The following is a 26,546-nucleotide window of genomic DNA, read 5'->3' on the forward strand; positions in this document are numbered from 1 at the left end:
TCGAGTCTGCGCCCGGTTGCAAGCACCAGTGCCCAGACTCGGGGGCTACTCCCATCGGGAGCGCTGGACGCGCACCGGACAGAACTTTTTTGTACTCCAGGATCATGCCATGGGACTTGATTCTGTATAGGGTAACGTTGTTTCGCCATCGGCAGTTAACCAACAAAAGTTGGGCGCGTTACTCATCATCCCTTGCAAACAAAAATTTATCGGATGACTCATGAAGACCTGCAGAAACCTTCGGCAGAGAAGAATGTTCGAGTGGTACAACTTGAGTCTACGCACGGATTGCAAGCATCCGTACCTAGACTCGGGGGCTACTCCCATCGGGAGCGCTGGCGCGCACCCGACAAGAAAAGGATGATGATGATTCAAGAGGAACAAGGACAATCAAGGAGAAGAACATTAAAAGAAGACATGCTTCAGTCTCTACCCGAACAATGTTCGGCTAGACACTCGGGGGCTACTGACGTGGGCATTACCCTTCGGGTAGCCGACATTGCCCTATCCTGTATTGACTAATTAGAGGCCCATGAAGACACTTGGAGGCAAGATGGGCCACCTGGGCGGTGCACCAGAAGAATCCTTGACGGGCAAGACAAGGAAGCAGCCGAACAAGGAAGGATTAGATCCAAAACTGCTGTAAACCTAGTCGTACTCGGTTAGACCTCTTGAGACCTGGCCTCCTATATAAAAGACATGAGAGGGGCTGCCGAGGGACAGAATCAACCTTAGCAACCTTAGCCACCAGAAAGTCTAGAGCTAGGTCGCCGCAGCGCTTAGCCTCTCGACGAGATTTCAGCCGAACTATTCGGCACCCCATTGTAACCCATTATCATCATAATCAAGAACAGACAGGCAGGACGTAAGGGTTTTACCTCATCGAGGGCCCCGAACCTGGGTAAATCGCTCTCCCCGCTTGTCTGTGAACCGATGTCTCGTGTCAGCTTACAGGATTCCGCTAACCCTAAGCCCCAATCGGAGGGCATTGCCGAGGAGTACCCTCGACATCATTCCCCTTAGACTTTTTGCCGGATGTACATTTTCTTCTATTGTGCCCCTTACTATTGCATGATCCATAATTAGTTGGCTCGCGAGCCTCTTGGAATAACTTGTTTCCCGAGTGACCCCATCTATCCATATCTCCGTGATACCTCTTTGTCTTTCTTCTTCCACGTTTCACAACCTTCCATTCCGGATCGGGCCAAACTTGCACTCCATGATATTCCGGACATTGTGATTGGTCCAAGTAGGGAGAAAACCTTGGAGCCCATGTCCTTTTGTGGCTTCGATGGAGAACTCAGACTCCCGAACCATGAGCGGTTATTGTAGTCCACACGTCTAGTGCGTGCCGCTGTGAGCAAGTGGGAGCAAGCCAAATGAAGCAAAGATGGCCTCCTACATGTGCATTCACTTGTCTTTAGGGACACACGGAAAGCCCGGCCTCCATGTTGGACACTACCTTGTGTGGTGCCTCCCGGCTCATTCACTTGATACACCCAGTCAACATTGTCATAACATGTAGCCATTTGGGAGTCCACCTTCCTCGCCTGAAAGTCCATGAACTCTTGAACCTTCGTTGGGTACTCGCAGTTCTTAGAAATTTCCTTCTCCGTTTCTTCGGTGTAGTTCTGGAAATAGACATTCAAATTCTCGAATGTGTATTGAATGATTGTTGTCACGGGCAATGCACGGATACCCTTCAGCACATTGTTGAAGCACTCAGCCATGTTGCTTGTCATTTGACCATATCTCCTCCCATCCTCATTATAAGCTCGTGCCCACTTTGAGTTAAATATAAGGTGCCTCTGAAGAAACTCAAAACCACCCGGGGTGAGGTCTTTGTGCTTGAGCAATCCGTTGTATAGGTTTGTGAAGCGGCGCTTGGAGTAAGCGAGGCAAAAATCTTGAAGAAGTCCAGACAACTCTTTGTTTTTGCATGCCCGGTAGAAGTTTGCACAAAAATGCCTCATGCACCATCGGTGGTGTAAGGGAGCATGCCCGGGAATGTCAATCTCCACCGCATTGAGAATTCCTTGATGACGATCCGAGATGACACACACTTCCTTTGAGGGTGGTATGACCCTCGTCCTCAATATATGGAAAAACCATTGCCAGATATCATTGTTCTCAACCTCTACCAATGCAAAAGCCAATGGTACTAAGCGGTTGCTCGCATCATTTGCAATTGCCACCAATAGTGTGACCTTGTACTGCCCGGTCAAGAAGGTACCATCGATGGTGATGACCGACCTACAATGTTCGAATGCCCTCGTGCATTGCTCGAATGACCAAAATGCACGGTGAAATACCCTCATTCTTTTACCATCATGCAATGTCATTTTGGTACTAGAAGGCTCCACCACATGCACCATACCCGGGTTAGTAGCGGCCATCGCTAACAACAACCTAGGGACTCGGTAGTACGCTTCCTCCCAATCACCGTACAACATCTTGAATGCGGCTTGTTTGGCCTTCCATGCCTTCCCATACTTGACGTCGTAGTCAAACCGGGATTTCATCGTATCTTGCACGGACCTAATGCTCATGGTTGGAAGTGATGATATCTCTGCCGAGAGCTTGTATGCATGAACACGGATGTGAGTTGACAGTGGTCCGGTTGCGCATCCTTGCCATCAAGCTTCGGCCCCCGCACATGTGAGTGGCTACACAACTTGTTATGTGCCAAGCGGGCCCTTTTTTGAAAGTTCTTGCACGGACAACCCATGGACACATTTTATCTGCACATTTTAGTGTGTACCGCTTTTTCAAGTCCGAGTGCACAACGATGTAAGGGCGATGATGCTTAATCGAGAACTCCTTCAACCATATCTTCAATTCCAAGAAGGTATCAAACATGAGCCCTTTAGAGGTCATAGACGTCCTACCATCCACATCTCTCTTGGAAATTGGCCTAGCTCCAAGAAGTAAACTTTTGCCACCATCAACCACGGCTCCATCCGCAAGACTAACATCACGGAACAATGGTATCCGAATATCCCGTCCGGTTACCTTCTTGAATATCTCGGCTCTTTCGGCTTCCTTAGCCGTCAAGCCATCCTCATCAAGTTCCTCATCGGGTCCATCATCATCCGAGTCCGACGCATAGCATCGGGAATAAGGAATGGAGTGGTCCATCTCCTCTTGCGTCCAATATCTATCCAAATCACCGACATTGTTGTCATTCATCTCGAAACCATCATCACCATCGTCATGCTCGTCATACTCCTTCTCCAACGGAGGTTGTTGGGCAATGGGAGATTGGACAATGGGAGATTGGGTGGCTTCTTCTTGGCTCATAGGTGGTGGACTCCTAGCTTGAACGGGGGAGGAGCGCCGGTTAAGGTCAAGCTCAATACGAGCATCAACCGTCTTGGTTGCAAACAACTCCACAGCCTTGTCTTGTGACCCGGCCACCGTCTCCTTGTAAACGGACCAACGTTGCTCGGAGTTGATACGCATTGTCTTCCAATGGGTGTGCATTTCAAACCCCACATTATGTCTTCCCTCTAGCTCAACACCATCATTTGGCTCATTTCAATTCAACTCAACCCTCACTTGTGCTACCACCTCCACAAAGCTAGGGCTAAGGTCAAACACCAAGTCAACCTCTTCCGGGTCCGGCTCTATGTTTCCCTTCAAGAAAGCATCCTTGTCCACATGATGAACATGAACAATTATATCCACCCCCCTAGCATAATGTGAACAACACATACATACATGTGTTCATTAGTTACCATAATCAACATAATCTACACATACAACCTAGCACACTACCATTTCTCCTACTTCAACAACCCTAACATCCAACCAAATCCACATCCACCCTCAAATCAACCTAGGGTTTCACATCTAGGGTTTCACATGTCGATTCAATCAAATACACAAAATCAATGGATGAAAAGTAGGGGAACGGAGGAGATTACCTCAAGGAACGGGTTGGGAACGATCTCGACGGGCATATCTGACGAAATCTAAGAGATTTGAGTAGGGATTTGAGGGGGGGAGAGAGAGAACCGGCCGGCTTGTTCTTGAGGGAGGAAGAAACAGAGAAGAGAATGGCTGGGTCGGGCTGGGGCGGGCTCGCGCGGCCACACATAAGTGGATGGGTGGCGCCCTTGGCATCGGCGCCACACTTTCAATGTGTGGCGCCGATGGGAGCGGCGCCACACATCCTGCCACGTCAGACTCGAGCACACATCAGCGTCGACCGCGCCACGTCGGACGGGCGAGTGGTGCCGCCCGCATGGGCGCCACACAGTGAGGTGTGGCGCCGATGGGAGGGGCGCCACACAAAAAGGTTAGATGGGTGAAATAGTTTCGTCGGAGGGTCAGTCTGTGCTTTTCTTTCACAAAAGGGTTATTTTGTGTAAATCGCCGTGATTGGGATTTTAAGTAGTTTAAAGGTGGAAAACGGTGGAACTAGAGCAACGACTTTCTATTTAAGAACAGTTCTCCCAACAAGTCAATAATGCATGTAAAAGAACAAGTCGACAATACGATTTACTCCCAACAGTCAATAAATAAAACTGGAGTATCATGTTGCAGGTTGGAAAACATTCTACTCCTACTGAACTTCTTCCCTGAACCGAGACCCGAGTCCAATTCCGGTGGCTCCTCTCTCCTTCTTCCTCCCTCTCCGCCCCCTTCCTCTCCTCTGCCCGTTGACCGAGAGAGACCGGGCCGAACCCGTCCCTTCTCCGGCGGCGCTGCCGGCCGGAGATGGGGAGGGGGAGGCGCCGGTGCTGTAGATAGGTTTAGGTCTAGTATTTTCGGCTGGATGCCGTTGTTTGGGAGTCTAGCGCCAGATCATCTGGGCAAGATCCGGTGTGTGTGGTGGTGGAGGCGGCGCGGCAAGGAACTCCGGCGGTCGGAGATGGCGCCGCTCGACCTTCCCCCAAGGATCACCGTCAATAAGCCCAAGGTTTGCTCTCCCTCTTCGATTTCCATGTTTGCTCTGTTCGTTCTTCTCCCACTGGCTGGCCGTGGTGGTGAGGGGTGGGGAAGACGGATGGAGGACGGTGGATCGATGGAGATGAGCAGGGGCTCTCTTTCCCTGGTGTTTTGGTGCGGCACCGGTGGATGGCCGAGCAGCTGCGATGTCAAGTCCCTGCGGTGGGGGATGGAATCGTATGCTACTCCTGCCAAGCCCCCCTGCAATAAGCACTGCGGGTTGCAAAGATGTGCCCTTGACATCCTCGACATCGACCTGGCCGTCCGTGGAGGCGAGGTGGAAGATGAAGATGGTGAAGACGGTGTTATCTCTGCTTTCCGGAGGTGGGAAGTTACTTTCTTGAGCAGATCCAAGGCCACTTCATGGCCTATCCAATTGCCGGCGATGGTGTTCGGCAAATCAACCTCCTTTGCGAGGTTCCTGAGGTTTGCAGTCGCATACTACGGCTGCGTTGAGGCAAGTGGTTTCGTCCCCGCCTCTTTGCATGACGGCGGCGTAGCAGATCTCTGGCTCGACGGTGGGGAAAGAGAAGGACCTGATTGTATTTTATCATCTCTTAGTGAGATCTTTTCTGCAAATGCTAGAGACCTATATGTGTATTTGGATCTTATGGGGTCCTTTGTAATATTGTATACCTCCTCCGTTTGGATTTAATGGAAAGCTTCGTGGCCCTTCGGGGCACCCCTTGTTCAAAAAAAAGATTTCGCCACCACCAGAGGAAGACATGAACACGGAGCCGGATCCGGGATCCGAATCCTCATCGACTCGTCTGACCAGTGCTACAAATTCAGCAAGCCTCCTCTGGCGATCGCAACCTACTCGTACGTACGTGTGCTCTGCGCGCCTTAGATCCTCGTCATCGTCGGCGAACACGTAGGGAAGCCAGCGCGCGGCTACGACGGCACCACCTCTTTCCGGCCGATGGCGCGCGAGGAAGACTTGACCAACCAGCAGTTCGACGAGCTCTGTCAGCACTACGCGCCGTCCAAGTATCTTCATCGCCCGTCCGAGCGCGCCGCGCCGGCCGTCCAGGGCAGGACGATCCTCACGATCACTTACGAGAACGGCTTCCCGGAGTTCTCCGACGACAACGACGCCGAGGAGGAGACGGGCTGGGACAGCGGCACGGACACGGCGGCTGAGGAGGCGGATGCAGAGACAGACCAAGACGACTCGGACGATGAGACGACCCAGGCGGAGGAGACGGACATCGGGAGTGATGCGCCGACGGCGGAGACGGACACTGACACTGACACTGACTGAGGCCGCCCCACTCTCACCCACCACGTCAGCTTTTTTCTTCACTCTCACCCCACTCTCACCCCACTCTCACCACACGGTGCCAATGCATAGACTATAGTGCCAGCTTTACTTCTCTTTCCTCCACGTCAGCTTTTCTCTCTCCTCGACATCAGCTTTTCATTTTCACATTACAACAATATAAATAATGCAAGGAAATTATTTTATTGAACTAAAATTGTTACCGATTACATCATAAAATAGTGCCAGCTCTATTTAAATTTTTGTGCAAAAAGCCCCTCAAAATTTGGCTCAAAACACCCTAAAATGCCAAATCCTACCATGTTTTTATTTTTCTGCAAAACCCTAGGGGGTTTTCTGCAAAACCCCCTTTGTCTTCTACCTCTCGCCCCGCCTCTCGCCCCACCCCGCCATCGCTGCCGCCCCGCTCCCGCCTCGCTCTCGCCGCCAACGCGGGCGGCAGCGGGCGATAGCGCCGGGCGCCCCCGCCGTCGCCCCTCCCTCTCGTCTCGCCCGCCTCCCGCCTCTCTCCCGCCCCGCGCCGGGCGGTACCGCCCCCGCTCTCTCCCGCGTTGGCACCAGCCTGAGAGTCGTACCGTACAGGGGGAGTGATTGGCGATGCAGCGTAGAGACGGAGGCGGAGGAAGAAGCGAGCCTCGTACTGTTTTGTTTTTCGTTCTTTTTCTATTTGTGCCTATACAAATCGACAGCTAGTTTTTTACAGCCTTGAGGAAATTGAGATTCGATCAATGAGATCCATCATGTGGTATTTTTATGCCTTAGCGCTAACCTCTATTTTCTTCAACAGAGCAAAAAGATTTCTCATCTTACATTAGTATTAAAATACCATGAGAAATCATTATAAATGCACCAATGTCGACATGGAACACAATTATATTGGACACCACCTGCCCATGTGAGCCACTATCGATGTTGTCATCGAGTGTTAGAGATATATTTGGTATAGGTATATCAGGTAGTCTAGGATTTGTAATCTCTGCCTACCATATATCTAGGAAAACTATCTTAGACCATGTACAATGTGTGTTCGATTCAAAGCAAATGTTATCAGAATTAGGAATCGGGCTGAATCCCTACTATGTATTGAGCCGCTTGTGCATGTAAAGTGGGGCCCGTTTTATGCAGAAAGTTCAGCCTTTTCTTGTTTGTTTCCTCTAAAGTATGCATGTGATTGGGGGATATTCACTTTGGCTCATAGGAGCATTTGCTCCCATTGTGTGAATCAACATTTTGAAGTGTCAAAAAATTCTAAACTAAAATTTTTCATGTACATCTACATATTTTATGTTCGTACACAAGTTTTCAAAAAAAACTATAAAAATTTGTGGCTCCAGTAAAAAAGACAAATTTTGATGCTATAACACGACTACGTACAGGATATTTTTTTATCTTTTTTGTACACACCACATAAAATGTTATTTCTCCATGAAAACTTGTGCACTAACATAGAATGTCACGATGTACAACAAAAAATTTATGTCAGAATTTTTTAACATTTTTAAAATTGTTTTTTAATTATTTTGTATAATAGGAGCATTTGCTCCTATGAGCCAAAACGCCACCTCCATTGCTGTGATTGGGTGCTTCTTTCCTTGTGTGTCAGATATAGCCGCTTTGAACCGAACCAATATTTTACGTCGCTTTTTCTTTCTGACAACATGAATCGATGCTCTACTATGTGTGGAACCGCATCATAGGTCTCTTTGAACCGCTTTTTGCACACATAGTACATGGTCTTAGCCTCCAAGTCTGTACCACTACATATACTCGCCCGAGAGGCTCAATACAACATCCATCACATTACGCTAAACCCCTCTCTATCGTTCAACATCGAGCTTCATCGTCACCACTCCTCGAGCCAACGACTCAGACTTCACTTTTGATGACCAATTTATACTTAGAATTATTCTGAAACTTTTAATTTCACATTTTCGTTGAATTTGGGAGAAATAAAAACGAACACAATAGAGCTAGTGAAAGAGTGATCCAGAAAACCATTCTCACCTTGGTCACTACCATTGAACAAAATCTTGCGGAACAAAGTGTACCAAAAACTTCATTTTACAAGGCGCATTCTCATTTTGTAACGACTTTGATTGCCATACTATGCAATAAGTGCACACGTTTTCTGACAGCACTATCCTCAGTGAGTGCTGCAAGCATACAAACGCTTGCTGACACCACACGTCGTGGCTAATTGGCGGCCAAATTGGCAGGGACTACAGCTGGTCTTTTAAGCAGTCCCTCCTGAATTTCGTGTGGACCATGTATACCTGTTTAGATTTAGTAGATGTACTTATGCTACTTGTTACATATGACTAGCAACATCTGAACTTTGATAAGAATATTTGAGTGTAACACATAATATGAGATTGTATCCACAAACAGGGGAATAAAAAGCAACAAACAAATGTGATAACTGTTGTTTCTACCTACAGGCTAGGTCGAAAGATTACAACGACACGAGTAATGACAAAGGTGCGCCTTAGCCCACCCTTAATCTTGAAATTGCTTTGTTGAAATAGTGCTTCTTTGGTACTGACATCAAATTTACATCTTTGAATAGATTGTTGGCCCGTCATTCATTTTGTTCCAAGCTCTGCATGGTGGAAATCTCCATTATAAAATATGAGCAAGCTTTCCGAATTAACAGCATTCTGCATAGATTCACGCAACTGAAAACTGAAGCCAGAATGCTGAATGCCGGCAGCTAAGCTACCAGATCCTTTGCATGGCTTCCAAGCTTTTGCTGCCTTGGCTGCTCGTTCCCCCCACCAGCTCTCCTCCTCCCTTTCCCAACCGCCGCTGCCTCAGCGACATGGACAGTGTTACCGGTAGCCGGCTCACCCCCAGCTCTGCTCCTTCCTCTTGCCGCCGCTGGAATCGACGGAACCTTGCCGATGGACGTTGCTGCAGCAGGTTGACGTGACACTCTTCTTGTGGCGCTGCCGTTGCCGGCATCCACCTTCAGATCGTTTGCACCAGTCGAATGGTCCTTGGTCCGAGCTCTCGGCGTAGCCGCTCCAACTTTCTTTGTCAGTGGCTTGTTAGGAATGTTCTTGGCTGCATTCGTGCTGCCTGGGGCAGCGGGCTTCTTGCCTGAAGAGGTTTTCTTAGCTGCTTTGGTGTCTGTAGTAGGAACTGCCACTGCATTGTGCGGCCTGCTTCCCAGAGGTGTGTAGCTTGATCTCTTATCTATCTTGTAAGCTAAGGTCTCCACTTTGGAGAAGGCAGGGGATGCTCTGGTGGTGAGGTTTTTCTTTGATGATGAAGAGTTTGGTCTGGCCGTTGGAGTGGCAGACTTTGAGGAGCTGGATGTCGTAGGAGATTCAGACTTCGTTGATGTATTACTACTGGCTGCCTCCAGCTTTCCTGAGAGCTGTCAAAGTTTCACAATGTCAAACAGTAAGATCAATGGAAAAGATGAATAAATTGCAAACGGATAGCTTCTCTCTCTCTCTTTTTGGCTTGGCACAACTTCCTTGGTCGCCTGTGTGGTATTAGAACATGTTCTGAAATCATGATGGTGGTATTTCAACTTGGTGAGTGGTGAATGGTAGGTAAATCACTTTGATAATGTGTAGTGATTGTTTTTCTTTGTACAACGCGCGCGAGAGCTGCATGTCATCTATACTAAGCATGTAAAGTGAAAGTTTTGTTACTATTGTGAAGAGTCAATAGTCATCATACCCTTGAAGTTTTAAGTACTTGAAGGATAGGCAACTCCCTCTGAAAAACCATTTGGCAGGAATCAGCTTCCATCTCAAGGGAGGCGAACAGCGGGGTGGCTGGAGGAGTCTTGAGCCTGAAATGAACTGTTCTGTTTCAAAATATGCAGCACGTAGAAAGAATAATGTGAACTGTAAGCAACTTCATCTTTACCAGTCGTAATCATTCTTCTCGCCATCTGTTAGGAGGTAATTTCTCTTCCCTGACGCGAGTTTGTACATACGGCGGTCTCCTATATTCAGTCAACCAAAACACGCCAATCAGATTATCCATCTTCCAAGCAAAGATGTGTATTAGTTTCCCTAGATCTTGCTCATCATCTACTGAAATCAGCTACTCGAGACCTCATGTTAGCTCTAGATGGCAATAGTAGAAGAAAAAAATACTTGCATCTCATGACAAATGGACAGGTGAAGAAACAAAAATCTGACCTTGGATAGCTTCAAACTCCATAGAGAACATTGGTTCAAGGAGATTCATATCCTTTACTTGATCATGTTTGTACAGTTCCCCGAAGAGAACCAAGCTCTCGTCTTCACCTTTCCGCGCCGGAGCTGCAGATGCGCCCCTCGCCATGCCAGCTGCCCTCTTCATGAGGTCCATTCTACACAAGGAGTGAACAGCTAAGGAAGGTGCCGAGGCGCAGGAGAGCAGATTGCATATAATGCAAATACAGTGGCAGAAGCTTACCTGAATAGTTAAGGGGTTCATTCGAAAAAAAAAAGTTAAGGGCCAGAAAATGGGCCGGCAATCCTGAAACTTTCCCTGGAGCACCACGCAATCTGTACAAATGTAACAAATCTGGTGGTGAAAGGGACAGAGATACAGCCGAATGGAAAGCATTATTAGAATAGATGATTCATTTATCAAGTGTTCCTTTCTCCTTGGCCTCCACATGGCACAAATCTATTCAGTTTCAATCTTTCATAATGAAAGCAGGATTTTCTGAAGAAACATGTCGCATCCATTTGTATCCTGGTGATGTAATTCAGAAACTAGAACACAACAGATACAAAGGGTGTGTTTGGTAGCCCGGGCCACCTCAGAGTAACTATCTCCACTCATACATGTTGATCTTATACAAGCCCAACTAAGATTTTGTTGTTGTTTGGTAGCCCGGCCTGGTTGAGAGATGGTGAGTAGAGAAGTTGTTTGGTATAGCCTGTATAAGTTGAGACGAGCTGAGTCCGAATTTTTACACAAAGGTCCTTAAGCAGAATATAAAAAAGCAATCGGGTCCTTCTTTGGGGAGGCTAGCCGGAGATGCGACTGGCGGCTGGCCGGAGCTGCGCCTGGCGGCGCGTCGTTGATGATGGCGTGGAGCCGCGTCGAGGCAGCACGTTCCGGCGGCGCGAGGCAGCACGCCCTGGCGGCGCGAGGCAGCACGCCTTGGCGGCGCATCGTCGAGGCAGCACGCCCTGGCGGCGTGAGGCAGCACGCCCCGGCGGCGCATCGTCGAGGCAGCACGCCCTGGCGGCGCGAGGCAGCACGCCCTGGCGGCGCATCGTCGAGGCAGCACGCCCTGGCGGCGCATCGTCGAGGCAGCACGCCCTGGCGGCACGAGGCAGCACGCCCTGGCGGCGCGTCGTTGATGCTGCCGTGGAGGCCGAGCTCCTCCTCTTTCTCGGTTGCCGGTGAGGCCGAGCACCTCCAGATCTCCTGCTGCTCGTTTGCCGGACGGAGAGGCGGTAGAGGAGGTCGCCCGCTGGAAGAGGATCCACTTGATGGAGTCGTCGGCGGCGAGGGACAGGCGCAGGCGCGGGGCTTTCCACACACGGGGAGTTTCTCAGGGGAGGAGGAGGAGGGTCGGGAGAGGAGACGTGAGAGGAGGAGGAGGGGGAAATGAGACGTGGGGTGGAGGTCTGGGGGTCTCGCGGGAGCGGCGGAATAGTGTTTTGCGGGATGAGCTCGCCCCGGATGAGCAGAGAAGCTCGATTTGAGCTTCGCTCTCGGGCAGGGCTCTCGGCCGTTTTCCGTATGAGCTGGGCGGTGGCGAGTTGGGCCGAGCCGACCTAACAAACAACATCTCTTAACAAAAGGTGGGTTGAGGAGGGAAAATCTGAGCTCGCCCAGTCTACCAAACACGCCCAAAGAGAACCGAGTCAACCGACATCGACAGGTTGCATGGTCCATGGAGAGCAGCAGTAAATCATGTGATATCAATTGCAATGAGGTGTCTACAGGCCACTCGCATTCACATGGAAATCATACAACATACACCAAAAGGAGGTTAAACTTAATTGAACTGATCTACAGTTGAGCTTTATTTCTGTTCTCGTTCCTGGATTATTTGTGTACATCTCTGCCTGCAAAGTTTCAAAGTACTCTACGATTCTAGGTGACAAGCCGTCGCTTCTAGCCGGCGAGTCAACTCAACACAAAGGAGTAGTGTTCTCCACCAAATGGTGTTGATGCTGTCGCCGATATTGTGTATGATTTTCATTGAGGCCTTTGGCTAAGTTTGTCCCTTCCCTTTCTTCGACTCGTATGACTGCCTGATTGCATCCCAGAACGCGGGCATCGCCTCAGAGTCAGGAACTTCTTTGAAGGATGGAAGATAGTTTAGGTCCACTATGACATGGTCTCCGGTACCCTCTTGAACCTGCAATATCCAAATGCTGGTTTTTACAATTCCGAAGTAGGATATGGTGGCGACTGGAGGGGAAGAACCTACTCTTTGTAGCTTTCCTAGATTCTAAAAGCACCAAGTCATACAAAGACCAGAAAAAGAAATACTTACGACAACATCAAACCCAAAAATCGTTAGTCCAAGTGATTCCTTAAGAAATTTTGCAGCCTTTTCCACTAGATCGATGTCCAGAGATTTGTTATCTTGTACCCTGTTCTGCAGTAGCTGCTCCTTGGTAGCCACTGGAAGAGTCTTCAGACTGTGAAGGCAAATTCAACTATAATTTGGCATCAAAGCGTAGAATTCAACAGATGAATGTGAAAGGCATCCAATACCGTGCCAATACATAAAACTGTTCCTAGTGTACCTGTTAAATGTAAGAGGTTCATCTCCTGATGACGATTTTAGCAAACTTGCATTGGGCATGGAGTTCTTGACGGCATGGAAAACCTTGTCTCCAATTACATAAAACTTAAATATCTTGGATCCATGATCAATGTATTCCTACATTACGCAAATAAAATCTACACATTTCAGTTCGCAAACTGTAGTTAATAGGCACAGAGCTGCAGAGTGAAGTGAGAAGTTGAAGCACAGAGCTCAACAGGACAGGAAGTCAACATGAGATGTCTAAAAGTGTCAAGGTTGCAGTACATAGTGATGTAAAAAGTTAGTAACATAGTACTGTAGGGTGAAGATGCGAAATGATTAATTGCCAGAACATATAATGCATGCATCAAGAGTCTATCAGAGATGCCTATTTCCCTGCAAGACATCATCAGAGGGAGAAAAGGCAGAAAGTTCTACCTGTAGAATAGCTGGAAGAGGCACACTAAGGTTGCTAAATTCTTCGACTTGAAAAACTAATGCCTGCAGACAACAATTTTCAGTCAGATGCATAAGAAAAACAAATTCAACCCTAGCTAAAAGGGATTAAGTAGCACAATGAGTGCCCTAACCATCTTCATGTGAATGGTGACGAGAGGATATGACTGGAAATTCATGCATACCACAACATTCAACTGATACATGAATATAAATACAAAGAGAACAAGCTACCATATTGTGCGCATCCGCAACTCCACATGCTACTTGTGGCTTCACGATGAGTGGAAATGATAAATTAGTTTCTGCCAGTTGCTTGTGTAATTCACTGCCATGGAAGTTTTTTACCTGAGTTGCAAAATAGCAAGGAAACTCAATATGCAATACAAAGTTAATCATAGGTAAGCTTAAGAGAAATGCAAGGAAAATAAATGCTCTTCAGAAGTGCAATAAAACAGGATCGCCTAAAGATGGGAGATGTCAGTAACAAACAACATAAAAGCACTAAAGTCAGACTTCTGCATAAGTGTATTTCAGATAAAAGGACCTTCAAAGAATGGGGTGCTCTGAGTTTGGGCCTTCCTTCAGTGCCAAGTTCTTGCAATCTAACTAGAATTTCTTGAATCTGAAGACGATCCAACAATGGGGAAATGTTTTTGAATGGATCAATGATACAAAAATCAGGGTACTCTTCCATAAACCTGCTTAACAAAGAGGGTTCTAGTGAAAACATAACAAGTTTAACTGCTCAAAAATAGTAAACTAAGATTACCAATTATTATACAGCAAGTTATCATATACATATGCTCATGCATCAAAAAGGGACACTATTAGACTTGTTTGCTATTTGTTGCTTTGGTAATGATATCCCATGTACATATCTTCATATCAAACTACCATCACATATGTAATATGTTCCTTCAAAAAGAACCTCAAGTGGCAACCTATCTTTTCCCTTGCATTGTTTGTTCCTTCTTTAGTGAAACACAAGTAGATGGTAGAAAATTCAAAACCTGACCTGATAAAAAACAAACAATTGCACCAATAGAGTACAAGATAATAACTGTGCATTAGGTTTTACACTGTATTTGTAGGCACTTTTCAATAACTGGGTTGATCCAACGCAAATCTTTTTAATACAGAAAAAACTAGTACTACCGAGACTCCAAAAAGCATGGTTCAGTTAAAAAAGATATGCATAGAACATATTAACATGTAAATCCATTGGATTACCTCCTGCGAATCTTACTACCTTATAATTTCAGACATTCCTGCAGAAAATGAGATCCCCTTGGGAAAACTGATGGAGCAGTTTGGGTCAATGCTGACGATCTCATCAGTCATTTTGTGGAGGATCATGTCAACTTCATTAAGTTGAGAAGCTAAAGGAAGTTCAAATGAGAGTGGGACGAAGATAAGCCCATTTTTACTAGGATAAAGTGGGAATGCTCCTCTCTGCAACAATATAGGAATATTGATGCACCAGTAAAGATCAAATACTATGTAGTCAGTAACATACACTATATAAAACTTGCCTTGGCAAAGTCTTGTTCACGGGATTGTTTCATTGCATAGCCAACCATCAAAACAGATGAGCTAGCTATTTCCTGAACAAAAGAACACTTGTAAATTCAAAGTTACTGCACAACACGAGTACAAAGGAAATGCCTAAGCAGACACCAATAGCAATTTCACCTTTTTAATTAAAGTAGCCAAATTGAGAAGCAGCTCTTCAGGCTTGCTAATGTTTACAACTCCAGAATCCTTCGTTTTGTGTTCATTATCTGAATCAAAAGAAGAATATCAGTAGCCCTCATAGGGCAAAAATAACACCTCCTTCTAGTATGTAAAACAGCATATGTTACACAGAAGTATATCATGAATGAAGTACTAATGCAAAACGACTTCCTGGAAACAGCATGAGGAGGATAATTACCATCTCATCCTGGTGTATGCTTACCTACAGCAATAACTCTCCACTTATGACTCTGAAGTGCAGAAAATAAATCTTCATCCACTCTGGAAGTAGCATAAAAACAGGAACTTGATCTGCTCCATTCTAACATCGACTCATCTAGTAAAATGTTCCCACTTGGAGCAGGTAGTAATGTATATCCAAAGGAGTGCGCATTCGCTGTCTTTTCCAGAAAATCTGACTAATAAAAGCAACAGAAAAGCCCTGTGTAAGCGTATACTACTTTTAGAATGATGAAATACATTTACAGCACAATGCCTTCTAAAAGAACGGGAATATAGTGGTGCAAACTTGCGATGGCAGGGATTTATTTCATTGGGGATAATATAAAAATATTAGCACAGTAGACTGAGAGTTAGGAAAGGTTTTGGCCAGAAATGTTGCAGGTTTTAACTGCACAACGGGTACCAAGAGAATACCTTTTCAGATATCGAGAGTGATAAGTGCAAGTGCAGCATTTGGAAATCAATCTATATCTTGAGTCTGTCAGGGCATATGGTGGAATGTCTGGACATTTTATTGGCTTATTATAGAATGATTGTAAATATGTTGGTTACCAAAGCACTAAATGAAAACGTGCCAAAAGATCTGAAGTGATCATGCAGCTTAACTTGTAACCACTTCCACTTCAAGTATACTATGTACAGACTCCATCATAAGCAGTATCACTGAGATGAATCAGAAACAATAATTACGAAAAAAAAAAAATCAAGACGGGATTAAACAGAGACCACATTCATTGGCATTTCCTTCGGACCGCAAATTGCCTGAAAAAAGTAGCAAGAGGAGCAGTCAGTTGCCTAGACATTTAATACATGTTCAAGATTCATGACTTAATGACATCTATGTCAATGAACAATTACATCGCGAGGAGACAATTCACCTACACTAATGCGCATATCAATGGGGACATGTTACCCGGGTAACATCTCAACAAGTTGTGCTCAAAGAAATGAACGGATTCCCAAATCGGTATGTGCAATGGACCATGGATGCTAATCAGAGATGGCACTAGAGGAGTTGAGCTGAATTTCAAAATAACGGAGTCATGGACAGCCACCTGATCAGCCAAAATATGCCCAGCTCCTGAATCGCATCCTAATCAGCTCAGGACCCAATAACACCAAGCAACGAGCTCCAGTAAAGACACAATCGTAACACTTAACCGCAGATCGCACGAACGGGTCAGGAGCAGAGCCCATACCACGCCGAGATTGGAGTAGCGCAGCCGTCGGAGCAGCGCCTCCGCCCCGGGCCGCAGAGCCGGCGCCACCTCCCCTGTACCGCCGCCCTCGACGGGATCGAGCAGGAGGGACGCGTCCAGCACCAGCCGCACGGGTCGCTCGACGGCCATGGCTGCGGTGAGGTGGACGGACGGGTTCGGGTTTCTGTTCTGTTGGGCGTTGGGGGTTGGGGCCGGACACGGACTGAGATCTTAGGCATGTCACGCATAAACAGTGCGGTGACATGCACCGTAGGCCGTAGGATTGAAAATGAACACACAAGATCAAGCACTGTAGCACGCGACTGTAGATGGGCCTGTAGCGAATGTACTGTAGCAATGTACTGTGCCAATATCCTGTAGCAAATGCACTGTAGATGGTTCCTGTAGCAGTGATATCCTACCATCTAATCTAGATCCGACGGTGAGAAAAGGGGTGCATGTCACCGCACTGTTCATACGTGACATGCCTTAGGCATGTCACCTAATCTCAGTGAGCCGGACACGAGGAAGGAGAAATTCTTGAGCGGTGGGGCCACGTGTCAGAGGGTCATGGTGGGACCCACGGGCGCATGGCAGCCAGGTGGCGGGGCAGTGGCGAAATGCGGAGAGCACATTTTTTCTCTTTTTATTTGTTTTATTTTTGTTCTTTAGGGTTGAGAATGGCTAGTGTTCCAGGGAATCTGATGCATTGTCTTGAGGTTATTTTATTTTTGTTCCTAAAGAATGAGCATGGCTAGTGTTTTAGGATGTGTTCGGTTCCGGGATGTGGTGGAATGGAATGGAATGGTTCCGTTCCATTCCATTCCATTCCATCCCATTCCATTCCATTCCATCTGGGTGTTCGGTTGATTTCAGAAGCTGTGGAATGGAATGGACTCTAATTAGTCTAAATACCCAATTAATTAGAACCTAATTAGTCTAAATACCCAATTTTGACCCTAATTATTTCCCAAACCACGGGAGAGGAGCCCGCCCGGCGAGCTCCGCGCCTGGTGACCTCCGCGCGGTGAGCTCCGCGCCTGGTGACCTCCGCCCGCGCCCGGCGAGCTCCGCGCCAGGTGAACTCCGCGCCCCGGAGACCTCGCGCGCGCACGGCGACCTCTGCGCCCGACGACCTCCACGCCCGGCGACCTCCGCCGCGCCCGGCGACCTCCGCGCCCGGCGACCTCCGCGCCGCGCCCGCCAACCTTCGGCCCGCCCGCGCCCAGCGACCTCCGCCCGCCCGCGCCCGTCGGAGCAGAGGCGACTTTGGAGGATGGCGGCGGGGCGACCTCAAGGAGGCTGAGGGAGGGGCGGCTCGCCGGCGCGCAGGAGCTCGAGGGAGGGCGCCATGCTCGTCCGCGGCCGCCCTGCTCCGTCCGCCGCCGCGTTGCTCCGTCCGCCGCGCTGGTCCGTCCGCGGGGAGAGAGATTAGCGCGATTAGCCCCGATGACAGAGCCCGTTCCACTTCGTTCGACCGATTCGGCCGGACGGGCTCGTTCCGGATCTACAGCGAATATTCGCTTTTGAGGAACGTGTTGGTTCCGTTCCATCCCAGAACCGAACGCAGGAATCGCCCTGAGGAACGACTTGATTCCATTCCGTACCATCCGGTTCTGAAACCGAACAAACCCTTAGGGAATCTAATCCAATAGAAAAAATATGTTTTTTACCATATATATTCACAATAGCAAATAGTACATGGTATATAGCGGGTCTCCATCAATCACAAACTATAATTTTAGAAAATAAGAAAATATTCGAGATCTCCAAACTATTTCTTCTTCTGTGGCAAGAGATTTTTCTAAAGATGGCCGCACTTAGATGCCAAGCCACATACCTATAAATATCAATGGAGGTTCTCTTAAAAATTTAAACTGAACTGCACACACGCAACAATTAGAGTAGTTAATCAACATCAACAAGAGTATCGACACTAACATGCTAGGGAAAAGCAACCGAACAGCTTGGTCGAGGTCACTAGCGAGCCAACAACATGAATCACCATTCTTGATGATGTAGTAGTCGAGCTAAATATTGCGAGGACAATCCTCGTCGCGACAACTACGAGAAAAGATCCAAAATCGATCGGACGAAGCAAGATCTGGAATCCCATACCTAGAAATTTGGAATCTTTCAACATCACCATCAACGTCGACAAGGAGATATCATCGTTGAACGAAGAGTTGAATATCACTTATTGTAGATGATGTCATCTCCACTGACGTGGATGACAAAAAAATGGCTACCCAAATCCCTAAAAAATCACTACTTTTATTAAAATTCCACACATAGATCGGGTTTCCCACCCCTCACGATGTCGGTGAGGCTTGCCGGAGGAGGTGGAACCAACCTATTGAGGAGGCGGACGTGAAGGCGGCGCTAGGGTTAGGAGAGGTCTTGTTTTGATTTTGGACGAAGTGGGTGATATTTTATTTGAAGGAATATTATTATTTTCTTTGGCTAAGTACATGTTTATATATGAGTTTTTTTTTTCTGCATTTGATGTTGATTCAACTAAATAAGTTTTGAGTTCAAAAAAAATGCTACGTTTTTTGTCGAGTATAGTTGAGAGCAATGCAATTGGCAAGAGTGAATATCATAAAAGTATCATATTGTTGCTCGAAATTACGAAATAAATTAGTATGTTTGGTTTATGCCTTTGTCAGATCCACCAAATCATTAGCACGGCCATACTTTTGGCGAGCTATTCTTGCGTCCGCGATTGGCGAGAAATTACATCGCAACTGGTGCACTAGGGTTGGGCTAGTTAATATTTAGGGGGCAAACCAAAAGGCGGCCCAGTACAATGTCGGTAACAAATATTTTGGTAAACCAACATCGGCCTTGAACCAAACGTACCCATAGCACTTTTTTGAAGCCGAAATCTACCATCCTTTTGCACTAAATTTACAAATCGTGCAAATGACGGATTGGAAACCAGCTGACAACCAAACTGGTGGAACCCAGTTGCTAGCGCAGAGGTGGTAAAAACAGTAGCAATTTGCTAAGGTGGACTGGATCCCACATGTCATCCCAAATAAAAGAACCTAAATATCTAAAGAAAAGTTAGAAACATCCTAGGAAAAATCAAATAAATTAGTGTTTCATTTATTAGTATTACTCAAATATATGGACAATCAATCCAAACTTCATTCAGCAATGCCGTCCAATAGAGAGAGCCGAAGTATCTGTGTTTTTATTGACTAAAAAGATAGAATGTAAGTTTAATCTGGAACAAAAATTTGGCCTAAAATATAGATTAAAATAGAATAGGGGAGTAGAATACAAAATCGTAATATATCTTCATAAGATATTTATATAATACTATAATTATTCATAGTTTTTTCTAAAGCTTTAGTCAAACTTGACCTAACTTGATTTAAAAAGAGAACTTATTTCATTTGAACGGATGAAGAATACAGTACTCCATTTTCATTTATGAGTCGTACAATGTTGCACCAATATTCTCCATACCACGCTGATACTTCATACAGTGCTTTAGTCAACCTCTTTTTGGCTGATTTTTCTTTGGAAGGGACGAGCGAAATACCATGCTGGCCAGCCACGTGCGTTACCTCGTCAGCGCGTAGCGGGATTCGTCCGTTGGTGTAGAATTACCGTTCTCCATACAGAAGAAAAACCGATAATGCTGGGTTTACGGGCAAATTTGTTACGGACTCCGCCTACGGATAAACGTGGCAAACGATGGTTCGGCTGGTTGAGAAAAACTCGGGGCAACTGCTGAGTCCCTTCCAATCACATGATCCCACCCCGTGTCCGTAAACTGATTCTGTAGATTGATTCCGTAGGTGTAGCATTACTCAAGAAAAACAAGTGAAGGGCAAAACTCGGTTTTATCTGGGTAGCCATCACGAAACGAAATGACTTTGTGTGATTTTTACAGCCATTTTGCTTGTGAAGTAAGAAACTATACTCCTTCCGTTCACAAAAGGATGTCTCAACTTATGCACTTATTTAAACGTATTTTAGCATGTAAATACATGCAAATCTAGTTAAAGTTGAAACATCCCTTTTATGGATGAAGGGAGTACAAAACTACTCCAAAATGCTGCTCAACATGATTTTTCTTCTAGCTACATGCAAAACTACGGAGCGTCAGACAGCAGCAAATCAGCAACGGTGCGTTCTTACGGGCCACCGATGCACGCGAGCACGCGCATGCTGCTGAACCTCCGGGACCTGGACACCCCGCGCCCGCTGGACGGCGGAGAAAGCTCGCCGGAGAGGTCCTCCGGCCGCGGCCGGTCATCGTCGTGCGAGAAACCGAGCCCGTCGGCGGAAGGACGTCGGACGGGGAACCGGCAGCTCTGAGACTGGTAGGCGCCGCCGACGTCAAAGCGCGCGTGCTCCCGCCCATGCGCCGCGCCGCCGGGAACGACCAGGCGCTCGTAGCTGTCCGGCGCCCTCGTCCTCCGCTTCCTGAAGGCCACGAAGACGAAAGGGAAGATCCCCTCCATTGCCGGCGCGCGCGCCAAGCTATCTGAGTTGAGATTGAGAGGAAATGAATTGGCGACGACAGCGGGCGGGCAGGTTTCTTATAGCGGGAGAAGAGGAGACAGACTAGAGGTTTTGACTTGCACATTTGTTAAATTTGCATCGGTATGATTGATGGCTGCAGGTTATGTCGATGGTTGCAACGAGCGGTAGACCATGCTGACACACGATCGATCGAGACCCGGGCAGGAACTCCACATGTGCAGCAGTGGCATAGCACGATTTCTATCTGAATCTTTAATGGCCAGCATGGGCTAGCAGCTTACTAACCGAAATCAGTTGCGGGTTGTCAGGAGGAGCGTCGTAGTACGTCACTGCATGCGACAATTCTTCACTTCTTCTTGGATCAACTTTTGTCCATAAACATTTTTTTTTTTTTGGAGAATGCTGATTTTTAGACGGTAGACTTTGAGAGCCCAGCTTTAAATTAACACCCCAAACGACCGATGTAATTAACAAGGGTGTAGAGAGCGGAAGATCAGAAACATGCTAAGATCGAAGATTACAGGCCGCACTGAGAACGAAGAACACAACACAACCAGAACAACGGCTCTAGCAGCAACTACTAGCACCTGTAGAACGCAAGAAGAAGCCCCTCCCCTACTATGGGCACTCCCGAAACCTCGACACCATAAGTCCAGGATTGAGAGCCGCTCAGGAGCACGAGCAGAACGAAGAAAGACGACTGCTTCCCAGGGCCGGGCCGACAAAATCTGAGGCCCTGTGCGAGACTATAAATGGGGCCCTATATTCTAAATTTGTGATAAAATCAGCTTAAAATTATTTTAAGAGGAAATATATTGTATAGCTTAAAAACCGATCGGAAAGGTGGTCTAACTGTAATGGTTTCCTATTTAGGTTTTAAATGTAGGAAAATACTTTCAGAATCCCAATATGTAGTGCATATTATAAGAATTATCCCATGACAGAAATATAATAACGCTAGTATATTAAATTACGTAACAATCTATGAACCAATATGTACTCAATGGAACGTTGTTGTGCACCATTACCAGTCCGGCTGAAATACTTTTGTGATTTTATTTCCATGTACAGACTATATAATACAAAGTCAGAAAATTTCGGCCCCCAAAAATTTGGGGCCCTGTGCGGCCGCACGGGCCGCACTCCTGCGGGCCAGGGCCTGCTGCTTCCAAAGGAGGGACGAACTGTAGTTGCAAAAGAGGAAGAACACCGCCAGCCTCAAAGATGGAGAACAACCAGTTTCGCCAGGAAAATCCGGGCCTTGTCGCGACCCTTGCAACCACTACCGCCAAAGGGACCCCTATCCCTCACTCGGGCTTGAGGGCGCCAAACTACCGAAGAGAAGTGCAACAAAGAGCCAAACGACGCAGCTGTCGGGGGAATAATCCCCGGTAGGCTAGGCTAATCGGGGCTTATATTAGCCGACATAAGGCAATTATGTTGGATAACTTAGGTTAAACCGCGGTACGGCATAAAGATTACCGGGATAGGGGGGAACCCGAAGTTCACCCATCCAGAATACCAACAAGAGATAGGGGTTCCCGGCTTAAGGGAACCTGGAAGCAAATCCGGCATAAGAATGCGAGATGCGGGTTACTAAAGATCGAGATATCAGAGGTATGCTGGTACTATTATCCGGAACGGGACCAACGGTCCACTGCAGGTCAAAGATCCGGTCTTCCAGATCAGGATGATGTACGTAGGATCAGCTTTATACGAAGCTCTAAAACCAAAGCAAAGTGCTGACGATTAAACAACCATAGGCCGACCAAAGAGTGTCACCAGACAAGGGCCGCAGAGGGGATCGCCATGGCCAGAGCCAAATGAGCTTTATAAAGTAGGCTTAGGTAGACATAGATTCCCATAGGGTTTCTTCCTTTGTAAGCCTCATCTCCCCTATATAAGGAGAGGAGGGGTTCCCCTGTGCGGGACGACGGACATATAGAGAAAACTGCGTCTGGTTTTAGTCGTACGGTTCATCTTCTACCTCTAGCTCTTCTTCTACCTCTGGACAAGTGGCTAAGTGAGATACCATGTAGCTCCTTGTTGAGATATAATACTACTAGCATGCAGGAGTAGGGGCTTTAGCTCCTCACGAGGGCCCTGAACCTGGGTATATCGCCTGTATTCTTATTTGTGTTCTTGTTCGCTCTCTCCATCTTACCCTCCTCCGGATCCTCTTGCGCATATTCGGCCCCAACTTAAGTCATCCATTGGCATCTGTTGTTACACCACGACGACATCAGCCGCTAGAAAAACCTGCAAACACCTTAGTTGAAGAACTTCAGCTGGAGCCATGGTAGGGTCTCACCTTGCACCGCTGCACAAGCGAAGACCAACTCACTATACATTGGGGATCCTCGTCCCAAGGCAGTGTCACCAAGAAGCTAGCGACGCTAAGGCGCCATCACTGTTCGGTCCAAAGGACCTAGGGTTTTCACCTGGGACCGAGGAGGGGAAGAAGGAATAGAGACCATCACGAACACCTCCAAGAAGGACTAGGAAACCTGTAGGAGTTGTCGTCGTAGGGTTGGCCACTGCTAGCCCGAGCTTTGGCTCGGTCTCCCAGAGCCCACCGCACCGATTGTAGCACCTTTCCACCAACCCAGATCCGGCAGCCAGCGGCTGGCCTCTCTAGAACCGGCGAAAGAGATGCACACCCAAGAGGAGAAGGACCCGGACCTCCTGTAAGGGTACATTGCCCCTATGTGTGGTTTTGGTAATTAATGACAACCCCTATGGACTAATGTTTTCATTGAGTTTATATGAAGGAATATTCCATAAGTACTACTTGTTCTCCATGTGTTGGATTCAAGTATGGATGCCATGAAGATAAAGGTATAGCTTGTGTATTGGCATCAAGATCATCGGTTTGAAGATACATATGTGATATGATCAAGAAGAAGAAATGAAGATGGAGTTCTTATGTGGAACTCAATATTAGCCATGCTCTATCTTATGAGAGTATGAGAAGGTACAAGGTTAAGTCGGGCAAGTTCAAGATGAGCATCTCAAGTGGATCACATGCTTGAAGCTTGCCGTCCATTTGGTGATAATGGACATGTGAAGATGTGCATCAATAGAGCTTTCCCATCATGGTGTATGGGGGAGCATTTGTGAGTCTTCACGAAGCGACGATGATCAAGTGAGGCATTCCGGCTTGAGTGGAGCTTGAAGAGCTATCATCAAGATCAAGCGGGATGCGCAAGGCAAAGGTATGGCCTTGCTACGTTTTCCTTTTACCGGTCTCAAGGTGGTTGTTGGGAGACCGGATTATAGGATAAATAGCCGCACTATCAAGAGGGGCTTTCGGTTGGGTAACTTGATCGCATCGTCTTAGAGAGCTCAATCCTTTGCATACTTTGCATATCCCTATTGCTTCTTGGTGTTTCTCTGTGTGAGGTTCTTGAGCTTGTTGCTAGCTTTACAACAAGCCCAAGTTCATCGAAAACGGAATCCGCATGCATCTTCTATTGCGTTTTCGAGTTTGGACGTCTTTACCGTTTCTTGACGGTGGGAGACTCCCTCTCTAAAATCATCTAAAATGTTCTGTGAGGAGTCTCCATATTTCCAGTTTTTGTTGGGGTTCTATTCGTCGTTATCTTCCCAACAAAATCGGTTTCATGTCAATCGGGGTCCGGACACAAAAGTTATCACAGTTTTTGTATAACATGATTTCCTGCTGGCCCGGTTTCTAGCCCGGCGTGACCGGCCGTCTGACCGGATGGCCCGGTTCAAACCGGCCCCTGGACCGGTGCCATCCGGGCACTATCCAGTAAGCTTTTAATCTTGGTCCGGTTTCTAGCCCGGCGTGACCGGCCGTCTGACCGGATGGCCCGGTTCAAACCGGCCCCTGGACCGGTGCCATCCGGGCACTATCCAGTAAGCTTTTCAGCTTGGTCCGGTCACTAGCCCGGTCGACCGGTCTGTGGACCGGATGGCCCGGTCTGTGACCCGGTCTGACCGGGTCCTGAACCGGACGGCCCGGTCCCAGGCCCGGTTGACCGGCCTCCTCGACGGCTGACTCAGCCCAACTTTTCCCCAACGGTTATATTTGCTCTTGGGCTATAAATAGCCCTTCTTCCACCTTGGGCTGTGTACTTCTTCCCTTTCTCTCACCTCCATTGTTGCATTTGAAGAAGTTGCTCTCTCTCTTGTTCCCCCCATGATTCTTGCTCATATTTGAGGATTTGAGAGAGGAGATCTAGATCTACACTTCCACCAAACCAATTCTTCTCTAAGTGAGGGAATCTCTTGGGATCTAGATCTTGGAGTCTTTGGTTGACTTTCCCCCTTGTTCTTCCTCTCCAATCTCATCCTAGCATTCGTTGCTTTGGTGGGATTTGAGTGTGAAGGACTTGAACACCTCCGGTGTTCTTGATTTGCATCATTGCATAGTGTTGAGCTCTCCACCACGATTTGTTCGAGTGAGAGACCGTGAGCTTGTTACTCTTGGAGGGTGACCTCCTAGTTGGCTTGGTTGGTGTCCCGGTGATCCCTTCGTGGAAGATTGTGAAGGGGCCCGGGCTTCTCCTTCGTGGAGCTTGTGAAGTGGTTGTGGAGCTTGCCATCTCCGGAGCGGAGGAAAAGCTAACCATAAGGAAAGGGCCATAATCCTTCGTGGGTGTGGTTCGGAGAATAGGGTGAGCCTTCGTGGCGCGGGGAATCCTTCGTGGGACCTCCACTCCTCCAAACGTGACGTACCTTGTTGCAAAGCAAGGGAACACGGGAATACATCCTCGTCTCCGCGTGCCTCGGTTTGTGCTTGTAAACTAAACGATAGTTTAATTCCGCATTCTTACAAGACAAATCCGCAAGAGTTTGTAATCGCCTATTCACCCCCCCCCCCCCTCTAGGCGACATCTCGATCTTTCACCTCCAAATCTCACAGCTTGCTGATGGATCAGCCCAACTGCCACCGTTGTTCCTCCCCCCGCCCATGCAGGAGAGAAGAATGGCCATCACCCGCACATCGTCTGCCACTAGGCTGACGCCCCCTCCACCTCCCAGGGCTACCACCCTAGTATCCAAGCTTCCTGAATACATATGTGCTTCCTGTAATTGACCCACCCTTGCAAATATGGAGGCCATGATTTCCACTCGACATCATTTCCCTGCAGCACTTCCTCAAAGAATACATATGACGGGACATCCTCAGAATCATCACATAGTGGAACCACCGACACACCTTGAGAAACCATGGACATTTCCCTACCGGGATCATCATCCAAGCATTTTGTCTAGCGTACGGTGAGTGTCGGCTTCTCATGATCAATGACATGTTGTGGAAGAACCGTTAACGCCTTCGCAGGATCAATCACACCCGCCGACATAACCTCAGCAATAAGAGGCATGATAGCATGGTCGACGCTGGCCATGCCTTGGCTAGAACTCAAAGTTGAACGTGTGGGCGTTAGTGTGTTGAACTTGAGGTTGGCACACGGTT

At 47.5% G+C, this 26,546-nt stretch overlaps 3 protein-coding genes across 3 annotated transcripts; all 3 read right to left on the reverse strand.

Annotated features, from left to right (window-relative positions):
• Nucleotides 1–1,341: 1,341 nt before the first annotated feature.
• Nucleotides 1,342–2,396, reverse strand: LOC127304231 (uncharacterized). The gene is made up of 2 exons (XM_051334930.1): nt 1,491–2,396; nt 1,342–1,398 (listed from the first exon to the last, which is right to left on the reverse strand). Exons 1-2 carry the CDS (start codon nt 2,394–2,396, stop codon nt 1,342–1,344), a joined length of 963 nt encoding a protein of 320 aa, XP_051190890.1.
• Nucleotides 2,397–8,605: 6,209 nt separating this feature from the next.
• On the reverse strand, nt 8,606–10,975 carry LOC127302452 (uncharacterized). Its single transcript, XM_051332923.2, has 5 exons — nt 10,655–10,975; nt 10,396–10,568; nt 10,118–10,196; nt 9,926–10,040; nt 8,606–9,614 (listed from the first exon to the last, which is right to left on the reverse strand). Exons 2-5 carry the CDS (start codon nt 10,565–10,567, stop codon nt 8,946–8,948), a joined length of 1,035 nt encoding a protein of 344 aa, XP_051188883.1. The 5' UTR covers nt 10,568; nt 10,655–10,975; the 3' UTR covers nt 8,606–8,945.
• Nucleotides 10,976–12,096: 1,121 nt separating this feature from the next.
• On the reverse strand, nt 12,097–16,810 carry LOC127302451 (inositol-tetrakisphosphate 1-kinase 6). Its single transcript, XM_051332922.2, has 12 exons — nt 16,598–16,810; nt 16,125–16,160; nt 15,379–15,574; nt 15,114–15,202; nt 14,954–15,025; nt 14,671–14,873; nt 13,966–14,119; nt 13,653–13,766; nt 13,401–13,463; nt 12,961–13,097; nt 12,705–12,852; nt 12,097–12,566 (listed from the first exon to the last, which is right to left on the reverse strand). The coding sequence occupies exons 1-12, from the start codon at nt 16,745–16,747 to the stop codon at nt 12,420–12,422; spliced, it is 1,509 nt and encodes a 502-aa protein (XP_051188882.1). The 5' UTR covers nt 16,748–16,810; the 3' UTR covers nt 12,097–12,419.
• Between the last annotated feature and the right edge of the window lie 9,736 nt (nt 16,811–26,546).

The sequence above is a fragment of the Lolium perenne genome, chromosome 5 (genome assembly GCF_019359855.2).
Source record: "Lolium perenne isolate Kyuss_39 chromosome 5, Kyuss_2.0, whole genome shotgun sequence".
In the NCBI taxonomy this organism is placed as follows: domain Eukaryota; kingdom Viridiplantae; phylum Streptophyta; class Magnoliopsida; order Poales; family Poaceae; genus Lolium; species Lolium perenne.

What these genes read in the sequence shown, in the direction of transcription:
- LOC127302451 (XM_051332922.2), bottom strand. Translation starts at nt 16,747, where the DNA reads ATGGCCGTCGAGCGACCCGTGCGGCTGGTGCTGGACGCGTCCCTCCTG. An exon ending in GCTACTCCAATCTCGGCGTG is followed by an intron (nt 16,161 to 16,597) that starts GTATGGGCTCTG and finishes TACTTTTTTCAG; the next exon opens with GCAATTTGCGGTCCGAAGGA. An exon ending in CTCTTCCAGCTATTCTACAG is followed by an intron (nt 13,098 to 13,400) that starts GTAGAACTTTCT and finishes TGCGTAATGTAG; the next exon opens with GAATACATTGATCATGGATC.
- LOC127304231 (XM_051334930.1), bottom strand. Translation starts at nt 2,396, where the DNA reads ATGGCCGCTACTAACCCGGGTATGGTGCATGTGGTGGAGCCTTCTAGT. An exon ending in ATGTTGACTGGGTGTATCAA is followed by an intron (nt 1,399 to 1,490) that starts GTGAATGAGCCG and finishes ATGCACATGTAG; the next exon opens with GAGGCCATCTTTGCTTCATT.
- LOC127302452 (XM_051332923.2), bottom strand. Translation starts at nt 10,567, where the DNA reads ATGGACCTCATGAAGAGGGCAGCTGGCATGGCGAGGGGCGCATCTGCA. An exon ending in GAGAAGAATGATTACGACTG is followed by an intron (nt 10,041 to 10,117) that starts GTAAAGATGAAG and finishes AGTTCATTTCAG; the next exon opens with GCTCAAGACTCCTCCAGCCA. An exon ending in AAGTACTTAAAACTTCAAGG is followed by an intron (nt 9,615 to 9,925) that starts GTATGATGACTA and finishes AAACTTTGACAG; the next exon opens with CTCTCAGGAAAGCTGGAGGC.